Source organism: Hydra vulgaris, chromosome 09, assembly GCF_038396675.1.
Source record: "Hydra vulgaris chromosome 09, alternate assembly HydraT2T_AEP".
Taxonomy (NCBI): domain Eukaryota; kingdom Metazoa; phylum Cnidaria; class Hydrozoa; order Anthoathecata; family Hydridae; genus Hydra; species Hydra vulgaris.
This window is the reverse complement of record NC_088928.1, coordinates 20,769,507-20,793,260: the sequence shown is the minus strand read 5'-3', so window position 1 is coordinate 20,793,260 and position 23,754 is coordinate 20,769,507. Positions and strand designations below refer to the sequence as shown.

The window sequence follows — 23,754 nt, the reverse complement described above, 5'->3', positions numbered from 1 at the left end:
AAAATGCAAAACGAACTTTTTTGCGAACCAACTCATTACATTTTAGAGACTACAAATATTTAATTAATCAAGAAATTTATTATTTTATTTACTTTAAAGTGCTCTAAAAAGCCTTAACGTTTTATCATAGAGCACCGCACAAAAGCATTGAATTGGGAAGTTCGTGTCTATTTCCTTACTACTGTCTTAAAGTAGCAAAAGCTGGTTTTCTGAAGCAATTGGTCTAACTACCGCCCCACGGCTACAATTAAGCATCTTTAACTAACATGACTCGCAAAAAAGTTCGTATTTTACCGATTCGCAGTTGGCATTTTACCTAAATATAAATTACGAGTAAGTTCGCAATCGTTCAAGGCGTAACTAAATTATTGTTCCGTATTCACGCCTTGTATCAATAATCACTTGCGCATGGCGTGTTTCCATTTTTATTTTATATGTGCTATTATATAGTTTATTACATAATTTAATGTAATAAATTTTAAATAATTGATAAAACCTTTTTAAATATCATTATTTTTATTTATATAAGGTTCATTATTAAAAATATAAATAACGTGTTTATATTTTACATTTAATGATATTGTACTTCTTGTATGTTTATAACATTGGATACGCTAATTGTATAAACAATATCATATACAATGCTAATAAAAAAAACTATTTAAAAATATTAAGAAAACGTTTAAATACCAAAAACCGCTTTTTCCAACAACATATACAAATCAAGTTTATGTAGTAATATTCACCTAGCAACTAATAAAGAAAACAATACAAATCCCAGGCCTTTTGACTTTACTTATTAGAAACGTTACAACAATTAAAAAGAAAATTAATATTAATGAAAATTTCCAATTTTATGTACAATTACTTGATACAAGAGAACAAACTTTTCATTACAATCAACGTATGAAAACCATGCGCGATATCAAAGTAACAGAATATTTATCTATGCTTACTTCTAATGCACCTTTATGGTCTTGTATAAATAGTTAAAAGTTTTTCAAAACACAAGTATCTTAGAATTATATGAGTTAACATTAAAGTTCATACTATAAATTTAAAATAAGATCGATTGCGCAATGAATTGTGAGTTAATAGCTGAATTGTGAGTTAATTAAGTAATCAAATATAAAGAGCAATCAACAGACTGCTATCGATTTAATGCTATTCTTTGAATTTAAAATTAACAACAAAAAAGAAAAAAGAGAACAGCCTCGAAAAAAAACGTATTTTTAGACAAAAGAATATAGAGATACGTCGCAGTGAACCAAACAAGTGAAAAAAAAAATAGGATATCAATTAAGCTTAATTTTAATTTATTAGATTTTATAATATTTATGTAGAAAAATTGAAATTGGAATAAAAACTTAAATGTTCATTCACGTTTTAACGAAAACACCATAAGTACTAAGATTTCATGGTGTGAACATTAAAACAAAAAACTTTCAACGCGAAACTGTATTGTAAGACCTTCAATAATCGATTGAATTTAAATTATGGCAAAGCGAATATTTAACAACACCCACCACCACTTGGTTTTACTGGACTACCTTTCGTAAGAGGAACCTTTTCTGATCGATCTGCAGTTGTCTGAGGAGGACCCATACGATTTTTGATTTCAGCAGCCATTGTCATAAAAGCTTGCTCAACATTCGTGGCATTTTTAGCACTTGTTTCCAAGAAAGGTACACCTAATGAATCAGCAAATTCCTATAAAAAAAAAAAAGAAATCTTTTTTTTTTAATAATACAAAATTATTTTTATTACAATTACATTTTTTTAAATTATAATACAATAATGATTAAATGTAAAATAATAAATAGTAATACAGGGGCGGATCTATCATTTTTTGGAGATAACTCACTTTCTTGCAACCACACATCTTTCCTGAGAAGGCTTGATATTTATACACACACACACACACACACACACACACACACACACACACACACACACACACACACACACACACACACACACACACACACACACACACATATATACACAAACACACACATATATATATATACACATTCACATATACATACACAAATAGTGCTCAAAAGTTTAGCATGCAGTAGAATTAAATTTACTTTTTTTCATACATATTATTTTTTTAGTCTGTAAAACTTTAACAAAGTTTTTTTCTTCTAAAGTTGTATCATAGTAAATTAAACTTTCGAATAAAATGTTACAAAAATATATTTTAAATAATATGTAGTTTTTTTAATATTAGCTCATCATTTTTGCTAAATTCTAGATAATAGTAATAGAAGCATAATAGAAGCATAATAGAAACATCTTATACAATAGTCTATATAAGAAAAAGAACAATAATAAAGGTCTGAAAATATGGGAAAAAAACAACAATAAGTCAAACAAATCAAACAGCACATTATTGGCCCTAATAAGAGGTCACTCTAATATAAAAATATGTCAAATTTTAAAGTGTTTCACCTTGTAAGTATGTAAGTAGTGCGGTAGTGGTAGAGCGCTCGCTTCATAAGCGAGAGCTTCCGAGTTCGATTCCCACCACGTACCTGGTAGTACTGCGCTCAACTCGTTTCTTCGCGCAGCAGCCTTGTTCGCCAAGGTTCGTGTTTCGGAGTTATAGAGTTAGGAGAGGGTTATAACCACAAGTAGCCTTCTCATCTGTAGTGGCCTTCTTGGCCTTGGGGAGGTGAATTACAAAAGAAAGAATAAAGTAGAACTATAGCCAAATTTACTGAAACTGATAGTACTGTTAATAAAAGGTGTTCTGGAAGACTTAAAATGACACTGACTGATACTGATTACTATTTTATTTATAGAATCGCCAGAAATTATTTTAAATACTCATTGAAATAGATTACACAAGAAATAAACCTGGCACTTAAAAATCAAATATCAAAACAAACAGTTATTAGTAAAATTAATACAGTGTAAACTGTGATGTGGTTTTTGGTAATGAGCCAAAGTGAATGTTTTGACAGTCAACGCTCAATACCATAAAGTAAAATATGTAACAGAATTGATTATGTGCATTATGCATAAAAAGAGATGGTTACATTCCTTATTAAGGTTTAAACTAAAATTTCTTGAAAACCAAGTGCGCTAAACTTATGAGCAGTGGATAAACTATGAATGCATGTTTAGATAACATCTCTGATGTCACACTGAAATAGCCTTATGCTGGGGGCATCAGTACATACATAGACCATTTTATTGCCTGCTGCCACAAGGGGATTTGGCATGGAGCACCAATCTTTACATTCTTTTTTGTTTTTTTCTGAAAATGCAGTATAAACCTATATAACAAAAGTAGGGTAACAACGTGTTATCTATACACTCTATAGTAGAGTGTTTAGATAAAAAGACTCATTATCTAAACACTCTATAGTGTACATATTACCATATATATATATATATATATATATATATATATATATATATATATATATATATATATATATATATATATATATATATATATATATATATATATATATATATCACAACATATACAAAGAACTGGTATTCAAAAAATTAATAATAGAATTAACTAATGTTTTTTTATCACAACAATAAAGTTGATTTAAAGCACTAAGTTTATTGAAAAAATATCTAATGCAATCTACTTATACTATGATCAACTAATCTACTTTTACTCAGACTCACAATTGAATACTTAATGCTCTATCACATATAATGCTCAAGCAATTGTACAAAAATATTTTGGCAAGCTGTAAACTGCCTTTGATATAAAAAAAAAAAATTGTTAAATGTTAAAAAAGGGGAAAATGAATTTAAAAAAAGTTAAAATTTTAATCATTATTAACCCTTTACAGGCCAAATTATGACAAATTAATGTAAAAAATATTATTTTTTGTTATACTAACAATTTAAGTTCACAAAATAAGTTGTTGAAAAAAAAAATTCAAAATTTTGTAATTTTGGTCAAATTTGGGTTTGATGCCATATGGCATCATTGGTCAATAAAGATAATATCTGAAAACAAAGTTATAAAACATTTTTATTGAAATATATATAAACAGCAAAGGCAAAAAACTTTTTGTTCAAAAAGCATGTTTATTCTAATATATGTAAGCACTAAATACAGTTTTACTCAATTATGGAAGTCTACATAGCAGTTGCAATTGGCTAACAAGCAAAGGAAAACATTACATTTTGCACACATCATTCTGCTATAACTCTGACACAACCTGCATCTTTTTTTATCTTTTTGTGGTTTTGGCCAGTGTCCTATATGATCATACCTAATATCATTATTAGGGATTGGTATGACTGGTTTCTTTCTATTCCTTTGTTGAACTTGCTTGATACCGCTAAGTTTAGCTGGTCTTCCCCTACCCTGGATTGCTTTTGATTTATTCGCTTGGATAAGAGCATTTGAAATATCTACTGTAAATTCTGCTAATGCTTGGTGTTTGTTGATTGGAAGACCTAATTGCTGATAATGCCGTTTATATAAGATCCAGGCATTCACTTTGGCCACATCTACAAAATGCCAGAACACTTTGATGTACCATCGTCGTGTTTTTACTTCTGTGCGGTACAAGGCAATTAGCATATCTGCTAGATCTACACCTCCCATGCATTTATTGTATGCTGCCACTATATATGGGCAAGCAACGTTTTTCTTTTCTTTTGTTTTGCTGCACCAGCGGTATATGGTACTCAAAGGTGCTATGCCAAAACAGTTGGATACTAAATGAACAATACTGTTGTCTAACCATTTTACAACAATTAGTGCAGAATTTTTATCAATACGATAATCAAGTGAACCTCTATCTTTTTTCTTGAGTTCTTTTGATGGTATTACTGGGCACCCATGTAAACGATTTGGTCTGATTGTTTGATTGTCTGATTGCTTTTATTCCAATACCTTTAAGGTATTGGATCAAATCAAGGGTGGAAAACCAATTATCAAAGAAAACAACTTTGTCTTCATGTTTAGGTAACTCCATGCACAATTACGCCACTGATTGAGCACTTACAGATAAATGACTATACTCTGCTGGTATTGTACTTTCCTTTCCAGCATAAAGGTAAAAATCATACATCATTCCAGTTCTGACCATGGTTTTAAAACCCCATTTACATGGTTTTTTAGGATTATATTGTCGTATCTTTGAGTATTTAGTTTTTGAAGGTATTATTTGTTCATCAATAGCATGGAAACGTTCAGGTTCTAAACTAATGCATTGTTTTCGGATCAACTCAATGACAGGTGCAATTTTAAATAACTTTCCACTATCTTCTGAAAAAGTTGTGTTGTCTACAAAGTGTAGATTTTGCCGCAATAGTTTATATCTGTTTCTCGGCATATTGTCAGCAATTAGAGGATATCGAAGAGAAGTGGACCAATAGCTACTGTAGGCAGGTAGTTTAAACTGATGTTCACATAAACTGGTATCGATATAATCTGAGTTCAGGTCTTTTTTTACCCATTGGTACTCATGTTTTTTTTTTAAAGCAGCTAGTGGTATATCATCATCATCACCATCATCGTCATCGTCATGATTATCATCAACATCAGCAGCAGCACAATTATCAGTGTTAACATTCTCATTGGCTAAAAACTCATCATCATCTGATAAATCTGATAAATCGGACACATCTCCATTAGTTACAAAATCTATCACATCAGCAACTGAATATTTTTTTCTCTGTGCCATATATATGTTATAGTGTCTATATAATAATTTTTTTAAACCTAAATATATTTATATAATATAGTAATATATATGTATTGCAATAACTTAAAAAAAATATTAACATTTATTAAATGCTCAATTTAAACAAAAAAACATAACTTTAAATGAAACTAATAATTTCTATTATATATATCATAAATACAACTCCTTTTGGCCAATGACGCCATGTGGCATCATTTACTTTTGAAAATTTATAATACACCAAATAATGATCACTTTTTAACTAAAATACCCTCAAATAAGTCTTTATTATTTATATAGTTAATATCATTTAGTAAAGTATTTTATAAATGTGTTATCTAAATACAAAATGAAAAAACAAAAAATGAGATATTTGAGTTTTTACATCTTTCCTCTACTACAATAATAAACCTTGTGTTTACTTCTTACAAAGTATATTCTACCATTATGAAAAGTTGTAGCGTGTGTACACTTCGGTGTTGAATAACAAACAAAAGCATTCTCCTTCTTATAGGCTTTAGTAAGCTATAGAAGAACTCCTAAAGTCAATGAAGCCTTATGGCATCACTGGCCCATAAAGGGTTAACTAAGATTTTTATTCTTGACAAAAAAGTATAACAACCAATAACAGATTCCATCTAATCCTTATTTTGTATAAACCTTTTTGTAATAATAAATCAGACTTAATAAGTTTGTTACCATAGAAGATTCAGCACAGACACTCCTTTTCTTCTTGTTGCAGCAAGAAATCGGATCTAAATCCTTTTACCACAATAAATAGATTCTGGATATATCTTATAAACCATCAAGGTCACATGATAGTAAAATTAATGGTTTATCGAATGAATATATATCAAAAAATAAGTACCTCGCATTTAAGCATTAAACCATCACCATTAAGTGAATATTTATATGAGAAAAAGTAAATGCTTTAAACTTGAGTCAATATGTTTAGTTTTAAAAATTTATATATTGGACAGTAATAAGACAGTTTCACAATAAAAAACAAATAATAAACACATAATACATGAAATGCGACATGTAAAATAAAAACTGACCTAATAAACAACAAAGGCTGATGCTTATTAGTTTGTGTGTGTGTATATATATATGTACACATATATACACATACACATATATATGCATACTATATATATATGCCTTTTATATGTCAGTACATTAATAAACAGCAAATATATACATAAATATACAATATGATGTGTTATACATTACATCCAAGCCCTTACTGATATTATTTTTTAACTGGTGCCCATTATTTATTAGATCAGATCATTTCAGCTGCAAAAAAATGGTGTAAAACTTCATACAAAAATATAATACACAACTTTTTTATGAGGATTCAAATGTATTAAAATACCTTTGCAGTGGTATAGTCAACAACTTTCTTTGTAGTAAGATCACATTTATTTCCGACAAGTAATTTATTGACACTTTCACAAGCATATCGATCAATTTCTTGAAGCCATTGTTTGACATTGTTAAATGTTTCCTAAAAATGCAAGCACAATATACATACATACAAACACACACATATGTATACACACATATATAAAACAAGGTAAACGAGGGTAAATGAGGCGATTTTGCCAATTTTACTACTTTAATGTTAACCTTATCCTATAACTGATTGATATCAAACTATTTTTAGTTCAACGGCGTTTAAAAATAAAAGTATATATACTATTTATATTAGTGAATGATAATTTAAACTAAACACACTTATATGGGGCGATTTTGCCAATGTAAAAAAAAAGAAAAAAGAAAAAAAGATTTATGTTACTTTATCAAATTAAGAACATTCTGTGCCTGTGTCGATGTAAAAGGAGACTTTACATGCCCATCCATGACAAGAAACGCTTTGGACCCAGTTTTATGATGAATCCACCTATGTCACACAGCAAACACATCATTGAGTTGTTTTTATGCTGTTTCTGTTAACTTTTTTTGTGCACTTGGAATTTAGAGGGATAACTTCCTCTTCTTTGAGTCACTTTAATTCAATTGGATAAGAACCTTCTATTCTTCGCGTCACTTGGTAGTTTTGAATTGGAAAACATATCCAGAGATTTTCTATTTTTTAGATTTTTTATTCTTTTTCTCCAGTTTTTTATGTTTTCTGTGCTTGTTATGTGAGTGAAATGAGGTTTTGTGTTAGTTTCAAATCTTTGGAGAAGAAATGATAGCATTTACAACAAGTCCTCTTTTCACAATCATCTTTTACCATACACTGTTAAAAACAAAATAGAATTGATTGCAAGGAAGAGATGATTGGACAAATTCCCACTGACCATTTTTGTTTAATACTTTATTATAGTACCCGGCAGTTGCAGACAATAACTGTGTGGAGGTAAACATACTAATTAAATGTTATTATACAGAATAGAGTAAACAATTTTTCATCTTGCTTAATGTAACCTGTTTTAATACATTTTGATTTGATGGAAACTTAGAGTCATTAGGAAGGAGTTTCTCCTTAAAAATCAAAAATGGTGGTAGACTTTCACCTGAGGCATAAATAGTAATTCCTATTGATTTTGTCAAAGAAACTTGCTTAATTTGGAACAATCTCATCATTCTGTGGCGAATTAGTCCCATAATACCATACTTGGACAAAAACCTATTTAAAGTATTTACCAAAAACACCAGTGAGATGGTTTTAACAAATTAATGAAACTCTATTTTTAGTAGTTATTCTCAAATGTAGTTTCAAGCAAATTTTTTTTCCATAAAATTAATAATAGTGTCATTTGGAACAAGAGTGACATGATATAATAACATGGTCGGCAAAAAAAATTTGATACAAAGGTCTTACCATAAAACATAGAAACAAAGTTGGCAATTTTTTGCCCACCTCAAAAACTTATGGGGACATTAGCATTACTGGGGACATTTTTGTGTATCCGTAAAATTTTTGTCCCAGTAGGCATAGTTTTCTTTTGTAAAAAAAAAATGTTCCTGTAAACAATTTTTATACTTAGTGCAGTACATGAATCTTGTAGTCAAGTATCTTGTAGTATCATGTAAGTACATGAATCAAATGAATCTTGTAGTCTGTTGCTGCGAGGAGTGGTCAGCATCGAGGTCAGGCTTAGAGTTAGGTTTAAATATGGTCACATTACTGTAATTAATTGTTTTTGTAAACAGATGAAAAAAAAAATGAAATATAATATATAATAATTATATAAAAATAACAAAAATAATTATAAAAAATATATTTTTACAACAAAATATTGGATTAAAATATATTTAAATAAAAATAGAGACATAATAAAAATTAAAAAATATATATATATATGAAAAAAATAAACGCCGACTAGTAGTGTATGTGTGTGTGTGTATATATGTGTGTGTGTATATATACATTCCTAGTCGGCGTTTACTATTTTCGCCAACCTTATTTTTCCTAACTCCAAGTGCTGATATATATATATATACACACACACACACACACACACACACACACACACACACACACACACACACACACACATATACTGGACACGTGATAAAGAAAATCACCCAGCATGTTTATTCGCCCTGATTATAGGGGCTTGAGATACTTTGTTATTATTATTTGTTATCGTATTATATCATATTATTATATTATTTATAATTATTGTCAGTTTCTTTTATAACTGTTTTTTATCTCACAGCAAGTTGTTACTTTATGTCAGTTTTTAACTGTTTGTAACTTTTCTTATTCAGTTTTTGTTTAGAAATCTATTAATGATCATGTTCAATACCATTTCTATTCTTATCATTTTCACTGTTATTTTTATCGTTATTATTGTTGTTATTATTATTTTTAATATTATTATTACTATTTGTATCATTAATACTATTTGATACCATTTTCATCAGGTTTTTACTTTAAATTAGTTTCAAACTATTTGTAAATATCCTTGATTGTTAGACCTTAATCAGAAAAGAAAAAAAAAATGATTATGATTTGATGACAAATTAAATTTTTTAAGTAATTTTTAAGTCACATTTTTTTTATTGTTGAAAAACTACGAGATTATTATAACACAAAAAAATTAGTTAAAAATTTAATTAGTTAATTTTTTCGTATTTGAAACTAAATGCTGCTAATTTGTCAATCATGTCTTCTTCGGCACTGTTTATTTCATTTTAATTTAATTTATAATACTTAATAAAAAAACCTATATTATATACAAAAATGAATTTAAAAAGTTTTTATTATATTTATTTTTATTGTAAACGATGTGTGGAATATTACAAACTACAAATCAAATAGTTTAAATTGATGTTTTTACAAAATTAAAAATATTCTGAAGTTTTAATTTTCTTATAGTAATTTTCTATAATCACAAGTTCTCAATCTCGCTCTAGATATATAAAGGGCTCGAATTAAGCGTATTTCGATCAAAAAACTCATTTTTTCTTAAAAAAAATATTTTTGCAATTTTTTTTTTGCCATTCTTAAAAGAAATGTTTTTGTCTAAGTTTTTTTTAAGGGTCCTAAAATACGTCACGCAAAATTTATCTTTTGAATAGAAGTATGATCACTTGCTCTCTTTCACAGAGATTTTCATTCAACATAAATCACTTTTGAACTTAAATTACTTTAAATCTCTGTGTTGAATTCAATAATATTTTAGTATTATTGAATTCTAATATATTAATATTTTTATGTTGTATTTAAATTTGACTATCATAATGGATAAAAGTGCATTGCAGTAAATTTACCTTTAAACTAAATCAAAACAACCATTTAAGTTACTACAGTTAAGCTACTAAACTAATTAATTTACTTAATATACTCAAAAACTCGCAAAAGTTACCCACTCAAATGTTTCTATTGATATCTTATATGTTGTTAACAAATAACAAGCTTTTACCTAAAAATATTTTAACAAGTTATCTCAAATAGAATATGAAAAATTTGATACCTTTTTATAAGTATTTGCATTTTATCTAAAGCGATATTAAGATTAAACATTTTCTATAAATAAATGTTTTTAGGATTTTTAAAAAAAAAAAAAATCTCTTGAAATTATTTGAACAAAAGAATTTTAAAGAACAAAAGAATTTTAATCTTCTAAAATTCTTTTATTCAAATAATTTTGCGATTGAAATTTGAAATTATAAAACAAAATTAGAAAAATTTAAAAGAACTTTAACGCTCAATAATTATAAATTTAATTGCACCTAATATCCATAATACCCAGTCTGTAAAAACCAGCATAGTGAGAACCATTGCTGAAAGTTAAACATATATCTTGGCGCCAAGATGGTCAAGAAAAAGAAGTTAAAGTTGTTTTAAAACTATCAGAATATGTGAGTTTTTGTTCAAAAAATAACTTTAAATCAAAATTTTTATATTATATACACAAAAAGGTTTAAGCTTTATGCACCTTTTTGTATGGATTATGTAGTAGTTTCATGAAATATAAAACTGAGTCCTGGAACTGCATAAAAATACTTAAAATTAGTAACTGGGAATGTGTTAAAATTTTTAAATGCATAAAATAATTTTTAAACAGACTAACATATTAAATATTAGTCTAGTTAATAACATTGATGCTTTTAGAAAAGTTATTTAAGTTAGTAACTATGCAAAGTGAACCATTGCCAGGCATTTCACTAACAACCAAATATAAAATCCATAGTACCACTACATTTGTAGCATAAAAATACTTAATGTGGTAATTATGAGAGTAATCCAAAAAAGTTATTACTTTTTCCAGTTTTATCTTTTCCATTTATATTTGCTAAGGTTAATAAAATATGTGGTTACTAAGAAATTTAGATATTCATAACAACCCAAAATTAAAACATTAAAACTGCAATCTTCAAATTAGTAAACAGTACAAAAATGGCTCTTAAATCTTTTTTTTATGATGAGTTATTAGTTTTGTCCAGTAAAAGTGAATTCTGGCCCACTGTGCAGTGATTGAAGGAGTTAAAATAAAAATTAAATTTAAAAAATTAAAATTAATAAACTATTTTACTTCTGCTCAAAAAAATTAAAAAAAGAAACAAAAAAAATTAAGCACATTCTTAAATTTAAAGAAATTCGATTTGTTAAACCAAACCTTTTTGTTTCACTTTTTATTGCAAAACAATTTGAATGAAAAACTCAATTAAACTTAAATTTTTAATAGTACGCTAGATCAAGAAATAGTAAACTATAAAAAATGTGGTATCTAATGTTTTTTACTTTGATCTTACTCGTATGGTCTATAGGCATATGTTTCTCGTATGGTCTATAGGCATATGTTTGCACAAATATGAAGTTTAAAGTTTTATGATGATAATATTTTAATTTGTTTATTTAGAACAATTCTATTTTTTTACTTTGTTTTATTTTAAACATGTTTTATATTATTAGTGTTATAAACTTTATAAAACAGCAACAAAACAGTGTCGAGAAGTTGTTTTATTGTTGTTTTATAGTTTTTTACAATAACAATTTAATACTCTTTAAAAATAACACATGTTTTATTGTCCGCATGAACATATTAAATAGTTTTCTATAACAAATTGAAATGGTTTAAATATTGTAATATATTAAGTACCATGTTAAGCAAAAACAATTACTAAAAGTAATATCGTAATAGTATTAAATACGTTACTTGCTCCTTACTAACTTGCTCACTACAACTGCAACTTAAACTTTAAATTATAACTTAAGCTGTAAATTATAACAGTAACTTACGCTAATTTAAACTCCGCCAAATGAGAAAATTATAAAATAATATCTAGATACGAGATATTATGTTAAAAAAATTACAACTACGAACTAATGTAGAAAAAAAAATATTTTTACTATACCTATACTAATGCAACTCCTCGTACTGCAAAGCAATGCCAGGGATGAGGGAAGTGGTAATATTTTTTTTGGGATTAGATTTTTTTGCGTTAATTCAAGCCCTGCTGTCAATCTTTAGTTTACTGATCTATTAAATTCAAACTTAAATTTATTTTCTTCTTTCTTGTACAAAAAAGATTATATTTTTAGCTATGTTTTTGCTATATTTTATTATTATTATTATTAAAAATTATGATCTAAACTTTTATATTTTAATTCATTTTATAAATCATCAGATAAAACTAGGAAAATAAAGCATACAGCTGTGTGCTTTAATTTTCTAGTTTTATTTAATCATACTGCAGTACAATTAGTATTAAAAAACAAACACAAACCACATCAGTCTAAAGATCTAATATATGTATGGATATATAAAATGAAAAACGACAAATATTAAACCTGGCCTTTACTGGCAACAGATTTACAATTGAATACAGTCATTTCGCAGTTCCTTAATTAACCTAGCAAAATAAAACTGTATTTAAGATTTTTAATAAATGCAAAAGATGCTAAGATTTTTAATAAATGCTAAGATTTTTAATAAATGCAAATAGTAATTAAGTTAAATATTTAAGCTCGTATTAAAATATTTTTGCCCTATGATATTAGCCAATGATTTTTAATTAGGCCTTCCTCAATAAATGCAATTGATTGTGAAAAAAATATCAAACCCTGAATAAAAAATTAGTCAAAATCTGAAAATAGTTTAAAATTATTTAACTTTACAACTTCTATTTTCATTATAAAAAGGTTTGTGCTACTAAAAGCCATTTTGATTTTTAGAACTATAAATTCCATTAAAACAAATAATTCTTATACATACAAATCCAGAACTTACCTGATCAGTAACATCGTACACAATAATAATTCCGTGAGCACCTCTGTAATAACTTGAAGTAATTGTACGAAATCTTTCTTGACCAGCTGTATCCCACTAAACAGATGAATAAATTTTTTCATTGTATTTTACCTAATTGATTTATACTTGAAGTATTTTAACTACTATGAAGGTAACTTTACAACTGCATTGAAGGCTTTTGACATGCTATAATGTTGTCAATGAAGGCAGTTTTATTCAAAAATTTATCATTATAAATTTTTTCAACATGAAAAAGGAACATTCTATAAAATAAACAAGTGATAATGGGATTTTTTGATTACTTTTATTACTTCACATTTTCAACGCACCATTTAAGTGGATACAACATAGAAACATTTTTTATTCTTGTTTATAATGTTCAAATATAGTAAAAATCAATCAATACGATTTTGAAAAACTACTACTAAGATATTATTGTTTCAAATTACAAATTTTTTTTTTTTAATTATAATTTGTTAAATAAAATTTGAAAAAAAATATTAACAAAAATTGTTTGAATTATGAAAGCTAAAATATTTTAGTAAAAAATTAAAATCCGTAGCTATAAGTATCACTAACAAAATGACAGCAAAAAAAACTTACTATTTGTAATTTTATTGTTTTTCCATCTAGTTCAATAGTTCTGATTTTCTAAAAAAAGAAGAAGTTAATTAAAAATACATTTAAAAAACAATGGTTCATATCATACTAGTAACATACTTGCAGTGCCATACCCAGACGTAATTCTATTTCAATGTTAATTAAGTCCAACATTTAATAAAATCAAATAAACATGTAGAAAAAACTGTCAGGGTTTTTTTGCAGTGCATTAGATTTTATAACTAAAATTATAGTGTAAACTTTATCAATGTAGTTTACTTATATTTTTTATATAATATGGAATTTTATTTATGTGAACTTAAGGAATGATTTTTACATCATTAAAAATTAATGTGTCATTAGCATATTTTAAGATCTTTTAGACAATAACTATAACTAGTTACTAATGAAATCAAAATTCGTTATTCAAAAAAGATTATATTTCTTTATTATTTATTTCTCAAAAATATTTTATACATAGTATAATTATCTTTTGTTTGTTTTATTATAAATATAGTTGTTTTTTTTAATGTTATAACAAATGTGATTCACCGGTAAAGGGGGGGGGGATTGTTACAATAATAATCATGGCCCGGGGGCATCTAACTTTTTTCCCAAAGGATCCATTTTTTTAACCAGTACTGCCTAAACTATTGCTAGGTATGGCACTGACATATGACATATGACAATGGTACAAAACATATGACATATGACAATGGTACAAAAGGTAAAACAAAAACCATTAAAACCAGGCTAGTGCCTACCCAAACCTAAACTCTCAGTCAATATTTTCAGATGGTTATTTAGCTGTGACATGGCACTCCTGCTGTGGTTAAAAAAAAAATTCTAATATAAAGATAAGAAATCAAGAGCAATGATTTGATTTTGAAAATGAAAGCATAGATACTATAGAATGATAGATAAAAAACTGCTCTGTTTTATGTGGAGAAGGTACAGATCTATGCTCAAAATAAGTAACACTCAGAGTGCTTTTCAAGTAACATGCTGTTACAAACAATATCTGTTTGTTAACAATATTATTGTTACCAACAAAAACGAAAAAACAAACAAACAACAATTTAAAAAACAACAAGTTTTTTCAAAATTCCAATGGAAAAAAACTGAGAAAAAAAACCAAAAGAAAAATTCCCAAGTTCCTAATTCATTGTAATACAAGTTAGCTTGCTACTTTTGAATACTTAAAAACATTTCTTTTTATTCCATTTATGAGAAAAGTTTGTAATTAATGAGTTTAAATGAGTTTAATCAAAGAAAGTTTATAATAAATAAGCTTTATTTAATAGTTAATTTGTAATTACCTCTTTAATGAAAACTAATTATTTGTTTTTATTGTTAGATTGAATATTTTTCTGTTTATCATTTATGTCAGTTTAAAAAAAGTGTTTGTATTTTTAAATTGACTTGTTATATTGGTATCGTAGAACATGTGCCTTTTGAAAAAAAATTTTTTAATGTTTTATACAGTTTTTAAAATAACAAGGTCGTACATTCAAACTAGATTTTAAATTTATTAATGTCATTGACAAGATAAAACCTAAAATTTTACAAAAATTAAACAGCGTAGCAGGCATCTGAAGTGTATTAAGACAACAAGTCATTTTTTTTAATGAAAAATAAAAGCAGATAGTTTTAGTTAAGTTTGATTGGTTATCACTTATAACTTATATTTACTGAAAACTTTATAATTTAAGACTAAGCAAACCTTGTTTAAAGCAATTATTTGTCAATAGTTAAAATTGAAAATATTGAATATTATGTGTTTTATTTATAAGCACACACACACACATATATATATATATATATATATATATATATATATATATATATATATATATATATATATATATATATATATATATATATAAATATCAGGCATTGTTTTAAATAAAAAATGCTTATTGCATAAACCTATTTTGAATTGGATGTCATAAATTTTGTTTTGTTAAGGAAAATTTTTTACAGGACAATTTTTTTTTAACTACCATAATATAATAAATTACTGGAAAAAAATTTAACTTAAAAAACTCAATTAACAAAAACGCTGCAGAAATGTTATTATGGATTTCCTCTTATTTTTTTAAATTTGTATAAATTAATTAAAATATGTTTAACTTATCAAATTTATTATTAAACTTATTTACTTATTTATTGTATTGTATGTTAAATTTTTTTATAATGATGTCTATTATATATTATAGATATATAATACAGCATGGAAAATAACAGCCGGTCAACGGTCAATCACCGCCCAAAGCAACTAAAATTGCTATTTTGACCTCCCAAAATTAATTCTTGTCAATCATGGTTGACCGGTTGAAAAAAAATCAGAACTTTTAAAAACAAGATTTAACAAATAATCAGAGTGTTATTTGGAAAATGCATATACTAAAATTTCATAAAACTATTTAAATTTTGAAAAAGTGTTTAAAATAGTTTTATTGTTAATGATATGCTACTTTAATTGCTACTGGGTCGTTAAAGCAAAAAAAGATGTTAAAGCGAAAAAAAATTTTTAAATACTGCCTGGTTATTATCTTTGTTGTCAAAACGCTGCATATAACTAACTTTATATCAAAAATTCAGTGATTGAAAATGAATAATTTTTAATCATAGTAGTGTTTCATAAAACAATTGCCTTCTTAGTATTAAATATTCAGTTTAAATAGTATCTGCAAACGAGAGTTAACATCTTTATTAACTAATTAATGTTCATACTGACAACGTAACACATTTTATTTTAAATGCGCATTAAATTGTTATTATAAAAAGGTGTATATATTATCAATAAAACAATACTGTGAGGTTGTTTAGTCAATATAAAAAGCTTGTTTTAATATAAAACAACCCCACCATTTTGTTTTATTGGTTTTATACAGTTTATAACATTAAAAACATAAAATGCATTTAAAATAAAATGTGTTTTACTGTCAGTCTGAACGGGGTATAAAATTAACGGTTTTTAAAATGATTTTAATGAACAAGTGATACAAAATGTGTGTTAGTTTTTCTTTTTTAACTTCAGAGATTAAAGTTCTTATTTTATCGTTATTAGAAATTGTTGTATGTAGTTAAAAACATCTGAGCCGTAGTTATTTTTTTTTAGTTTAATTTTTTCAATTATTTTTTCCTAGCCATTTGCGAAATTATTTCCATGAAATGAAGTATTTTTAAATAATTTAAAAATTATCAATTGCTTGTTTGCACCTAAAAAAAGGATTGGTTTAATTTAAAATTATTATTATTAAAATAATACAATCATTAGTTTTCAAGCATCAACTTATTTTTGTATTAAAGTCATTTCAAGTTCAGTCATGAAGAACTATAACTAAAACAAAACAAAAAAAGTCCTAAAAAAACAATTGATAGTCAACTGTTGGTTGTGTTGGCTAATCGAATTGACTGCTCCCATTTGATTTCTTATTTTCCATGCTGTAATAAATAATATATTTAATAGTAATATATAACATACAATAATATTTTTCAACTGCAACTTTACCAGCATTTTTGTCAAATCTATGGGTTGGCCGGTCAAAATGACTGCCTACCTTCGATTTTTTATTTCGTTTCTGCTGCTAATATAGCAAAGTCTTTATTTTTATTATGAAAATTTTCTAAAGCTCTGAAAACTCTGCAAGTTTTTTACCAAATTAAAGTAACTTCTAAATCATTTGTTTGAAAGACACATGATTTACACTCCCTAACACTTAACTATTTTGTTAGGAATATTACAACTTCTCTAGAGTTTTCTTTGCCAAACACTGTAAAGTTACTTATTTTTAACAGCTCTAATAAAAAATGTTTTCAATTTAAAAAAGTTTAAAATGTTTTTTAATTGTTTTTTCCCAATAATTTGTTACTTTTCCACATGTGTTCATTATAACATAACTATACTAAGACTAAACTTTCATATTAAACTTTCTGATCTTTTTAAATCAGAATTGTTATAGGTGAGTTTTGAAGCTATTTTTGTTAAGGAAAAATGGTTTATAGAAACTTTTTAGAACTTTTTTTTGTAATAATCTAACAAGGTTCACAACTTTTTTTTTTTGTTCTGATAAGATTTTGTTATTGATTATAGTGTTTACTACAATCAAATCATTAATATAAAATACAAGCCAATTTTTTTATCTTTAGTTTGTGGGGACCCTTGTGCCATGACACACCCTGCTCAAGCCTTCTCAGGTCACATGCCTTGTTGCTCATCCACATTTAAAGTAATTTTTTTAGACACACTGACCACAACGCACTAGTCCACAAGCTTTTGGAGCATCGTCAATAACAATAGTTCATCAGGAAATGAACAATCGGGTTTAAACGCACAATTTGGATAATCCAACAAAAGTGCTGACTATTTCAATGGGGGCAGTGAAAACAACCAAATATTTTATATTTAAATATAAGTATTAATGACTTTTTATTTTTTTACATGAAAAAATTGTTTAAAATTTTTTTTTTTACAAATAAATAGCAATTAGTTTTCTCGCTTTCCTGTTCATTGATAAAACAGTAAAGTTTAGCAAAAACATTTGAAAAACAAATTTAAAAAGTGTCAATGTTTCTAGCGCAAATAATAGTATTTCCTTTATATACTGACTGAAAAGTCGCGAAAAAATTGTATATCAAAAAATGTTTTTATATTTTTATATTGTTTTTCCCTCAACTTGTATCAATTTTGGTAGTGGAAAATAACAAACGCCATAAAAATAAGAAAATAAAAACAGTAAAATATTTAGGTATATTATTTTTTTGACAACATTTTTTTTAAAATAAACAATTTTTTTTAGCTTATTTAGATTTTCAAATAGCCTTCGTTTCCTTTCTTTGAGTATTGCTGTTTTATTCTCTCTAGTTTCTTAAAGCTTTATTTTGCCCAAAATTCTCAAAACGTTTACTATATAAAAATGCTTTATTTAAAACGCTTACTATATAAAACGCTTACTATACAAAACGCTTACTATATAAAAAAGCTTTATTTTGCCGCAAATTCTCAAAACGCTTACTATATAAAAATGTGGTCAAGTTGTCTAAAAAAATTACTTTAAGTGTGGACGAACAAGGCGACCACACACACTTACCGGTAAGACTTGCTGCTTGTGTCTAAATCCTGTAATTAATATGCCTGTATTTTAAATCAAATTCTATTTACTTTTAATTGTTGATTAAAGATTGTCTACTAAATGATTTTTTGATTGCTGTACTTATTAGTGGAAGTGATAAAATTTAACTAGCAGTATTCGATCCAATACTGCTCTCGACAGTATTGAAGCATGTAAACATAGCGATAAAAATAACACTACTACAAGATAGAAAATACATATTACAGTGTAACAAAATTGAATCTTCAAAATCAACCTAGTGGCAAAAAATTGTTAACATATTGTTAACAATTTTTAGCTCCACACCTCCCCTATTAACACTTAGTCAAACTTCCAGAGATCCTCCCCCATCCCCCTCCTTTAAAAATACATCCACATTTGACTATTTTTTGTTCTCTCTCTCTCCCCCCCCCCCCTCCATCAAGAAAATTAAATGGAAGAAAACATCCTTTATTACTTTTTTTAAAGTAATTTAATTTATTTTAAAAAGTAACATTGTTGATGCCAACTCTCCTCTCCCTTCCCCTTGTCAACAACAGTCAAAATTTTTAGACTTCTCCCTCCTATTTTGTTGACATAACTAATGAGCATACCCCAGAGGCGTGGTGGCCCCAGAGGTTATGCGGGATTCCCGCATAGGATTTTCACTTTTTTATCTAAATATGGGCCTTTTTGTCAAATTTTAATTTTTTCTACATTTTAAAGAAATTCCACAATTATTTACAATATTTATGTTTGCACAAGTTTAATTTTATTAATCCCTAGATTTTAAGTCTTGAACTTTGAGCGCAATTATATTAGTATTTTGCATAATAGTAATATTGCTTTGAAAACAAAGTAGATATTTTAAGACGTATTATGATATTTTTTTCATAAGAAAAATTATGAACTCATAAACGGTTTTTAACGATCACAATGTTGACAAAATAAATTTAAAAAAGTCTGCAGACCCCCATATTATTATTGTTGGACTTGAATTAATTTAATTTAAAAGTTAACCCTAAAATATTTTTTTAAATGAATTAATACACAATACAATTACTATATAGTAATTGTATTGCGTTTTAATTCATTTAAGAAAAATGTTTTGGTGTTAAATTTTAAATTAAGTTTTATACAAATAAGTATCGAACTCATGTTTTGCATTTTTGTAGCATTTCGAAACAGATATAAACTTGTTTTATAATAAATAAAGTTTTTTATTTTTATACAGTTTATATTATTGTATGTAAATAAACAAACCACTCTGTAATATCCTGTCCTCAGACAGATTAAAAAAAGGATGATGGCTGTGCAAAAAGTACATTTAAAGAAGATTTGTTTTATGCAAACTTTGAATTATGAACTATATAAATACACAAATAAAACCTTTTAAAAATAGCGTAAAACCATATTATCTAACGAATTTATTTTAATTGAGGTGTTGGAATACCGCAAATATTTTCAAATACAATTTCATATTACACCTTAACAATTTACTTATTTACGACACATTTTTATTACTAATAATTATAGGTAAGTTTAAAATAGATTATATAGATTCCATAGCTTTAAATTTTTTTATTTTCATTATTTTAATTTTGAAATGAAAAAACAATAAAATAGCATTTTTGGAAAAAATATGAAATACTTTCAATTAAGTAACTGCTAAATGAAACTACAATATAAAAACTTTTATGTTTAAATTATGTCAATAAAAGCACCATTTTTAGAGCGGCATTTTTTCTGTTGTGAGTTAATGCCACTGATCTCAAAATATAACTCTATTTATAAATATATTTATAACTATATTTATAATATAATATTATAATATATATAATATTATAATATTATATAATATAATATTATAATATTATATAATATAATATTATAATATAATATTAATAATTTTATATTATAATATTTATAATATAATATAAACTATATTTATAATATTTATAACTATATTTATAAATATAATTATATTTTGAGATCAGTGGTTTATGCGAAAATGTTAAAAAAAGTTAAAACACCGAATAAACAAAAGCATCTATAAACTATCTATAAAAAGAATTTCTAATTTATGAAAATTTTCAATATTTATTTTAGAAAAAAAATTATATATAATTTTAATAAAATTTATATTATTATACAATAAAATATATATCATTATATAGTAATAGAAAAATTGAAATCTTTGATTTTTGATTTTGTGTCAGGCTATGTTCTTCAAACAATAAAATACTAATCGTGCTTGCGGTAAAATGTGTTAGAAAATCAGAACAAAAACGCGGTCTCTGCATCGTATTGTTACCATTTTTTATTTTGAAGTATTACAAACAATAATAATTACAAATTACAACTAAAATAATTAATAATTACAATATTATTAATTACAAATTACAATATTAATAATTACAAATATTACTAATTACAAATGTATTACAAACAATATTAATAATTACAAGTGTTATCTCAACTTGCTAGTTTGTATTGATGATTTATTAGAATTAGGTCAGTTATTATATATATATCTTTTTTTTTGTATGGGCCTTTACATCAAGCATATATGGTAAAATACCGCATATATACCTTTTAATAAAAATCCCGCATGGGCTTTTTAGAGCCACCACGCCCCTGGCATACCCTACCTATGTTAAAAATTTAATACAGTAGTATTACAAAAGAGTAACTTTACAAAACAAAACTTTGCTTAAATTCATAGTGATTTTTTTAAACTTGATGTATAAATGGTTATAGCTAATATATAGGGTAATATTAAATTGAATAAAAATATGCATATTTGAAGGTTTATTGGAGATGGAACTGTTTCAAGGTTCATTAATATCTAAAATATAAAGAATACTAAAAAAACAAAACAAAAAAAACATGTTTTTAGGAGTGTCTTGCTTGTTTTTTTGTTGGTTTTTCTGAGTCGCAATTCTAGGCCTGATGTTTTTATTATTACATAAAAATCAACTAAAAAAAAACTTACAAAATCAACACCAATAGTGCTTATATAACTTTCTGTATAAGTATCGTCCTAAAAAAGAAATCAAACTAGTTGCAATAAAAATGCAAACAAAAACTTTAAATTTGACTGTAACATATTAAAGTACTAACAGCAAATCGAAGGAGAAGACATGATTTTCCTACACCAGAGTCTCCAATCAACAACAACTTGAATAAGTAATCACTAAAAATAATAATTGTTCTTGAAAAAAGAAAACTGAGAAAAAACAGAAAAACAACTTTTCATGTTGTAAAAAATTTTCTGAAAAATCATCAATATCAAAAACTTCATTACAAATAAAATAAGATATTTTAACAGTATTTTAATTTCTATAAAACTGTTATTTATTGCTTATAAAATGCATGTCATTTAGTTAAGTCTCGTAGTAATCCTGTTGACTGTTTAGCAAGTAATTGATTTTGGTGAAATTCCTCTGCCTTGGGGCTTTCGGTTAAGTGAAGGCTAGAGATGCTGTCTTGATAAAAATACTTATCTTAGGATGTTACAAAGCGGTACATTTGTAATTAAACTACCAATATATTCCACTTGAATGTGATAGATTTTTTAAACAACAACTTTACTCTTGTTTTAACTAAACTAATTAAATAAATATTTGAATTTCAAATAAAATTTCTTTTTTCCTATACTAAAATAGAAAGCTGCAGTGGATTCAGAACATACATTGATTGAGGGTTTGGGCAGGTATTACCTAGGTATGAAACATTTTTATTCTAAAACTTTAATTGCTAATCTATTGAGGTTGCCGATCAACATTGACCGGCTGAAATAAAAAATATTGAAAATTAGATGATCAAATTCAACTTTAGTAATTATTAAATAAATTTTGTAACTGTAGCACTTTATGAGTTTTGCCAATGTTTTATAGGGTCATATTGTTATAGACTAATAATCACATAAAAACATTCATTTGAATAAAATTAATACTTAAGAATAATCTTTTAATAAAATGCAATATAAATTTTTATATTTTGCTTTCAACTTGTTTCTTAACGCAGCAACCTTGTTCATCAAGATTCATGTTTTAGAATTATAGAGTTGAGAGAAGGTTGTACGACAACTAAAGTAGCCTCTTTGGCCTTGGAGAGGTGAATTAACACAAAAAATAAAAACTCTCAATAAACCTTTTTTTATTTCTTTGTACAGCAGTTTTAGAGTATTATTTAGCCCAAAACAAATGATAGTTTTTTTAACAATTCGCTAAGAAAAAAGTAAATCTTTACAAAAAAGTTAAATTTTTTTTTTCTTAAATGTTGATTTAGATAAATGTATTTACTTAAAAATTTACTTTTTTACTAGGTCTTTTCTTTGCAAACAAAAATTGCAATTCATAAGTGGAAACATCATTTTTGTTAAATAACTTTCATTTATTTTGGGTGTTTCAAAATAGTATGAAAGGATAATCTTTATTAGAAAAAAAAAATTGAAACTTTTTTCATTGTGTATTATTCAGACTCATTTTTTTATTAAATGAAATGTTAAATGAAAAAAAAATTGTTTGCTGTATTTTATCTGCCTTTATTTTATGATTATAATTCATGGTATAAAAAAAAAAGATTGGTAACTAAATTTATTATGCCACTCAAAAATATTCAGTATTTTTATTTTATCATGTTTTTTATCTTATTCAACAG

The 23,754-nt window shown here is 26.0% G+C and overlaps 1 protein-coding gene across 1 annotated transcript in view; it reads right to left on the bottom strand.

Moving 5' to 3' along the window:
* Positions 1-835: 835 nt before the first annotated feature.
* LOC100200826 (ras-related protein ORAB-1) overlaps positions 836-23,754 on the bottom strand; it is a 28,369-nt gene continuing 5,450 nt past the window's right edge. The window contains exons 2-7 of the mRNA XM_065805023.1: positions 22,213-22,285; positions 22,085-22,132; positions 13,997-14,044; positions 13,373-13,468; positions 7,057-7,188; positions 836-1,710 (exon numbers count right to left, since the gene is read on the bottom strand). Of these exons, the coding sequence (XP_065661095.1) occupies positions 1,513-1,710; positions 7,057-7,188; positions 13,373-13,468; positions 13,997-14,044; positions 22,085-22,132; positions 22,213-22,285 (595 nt within the window). The 3' untranslated portion in view covers positions 836-1,512. The remainder of the gene's footprint in view (positions 1,711-7,056; positions 7,189-13,372; positions 13,469-13,996; positions 14,045-22,084; positions 22,133-22,212; positions 22,286-23,754) is intronic.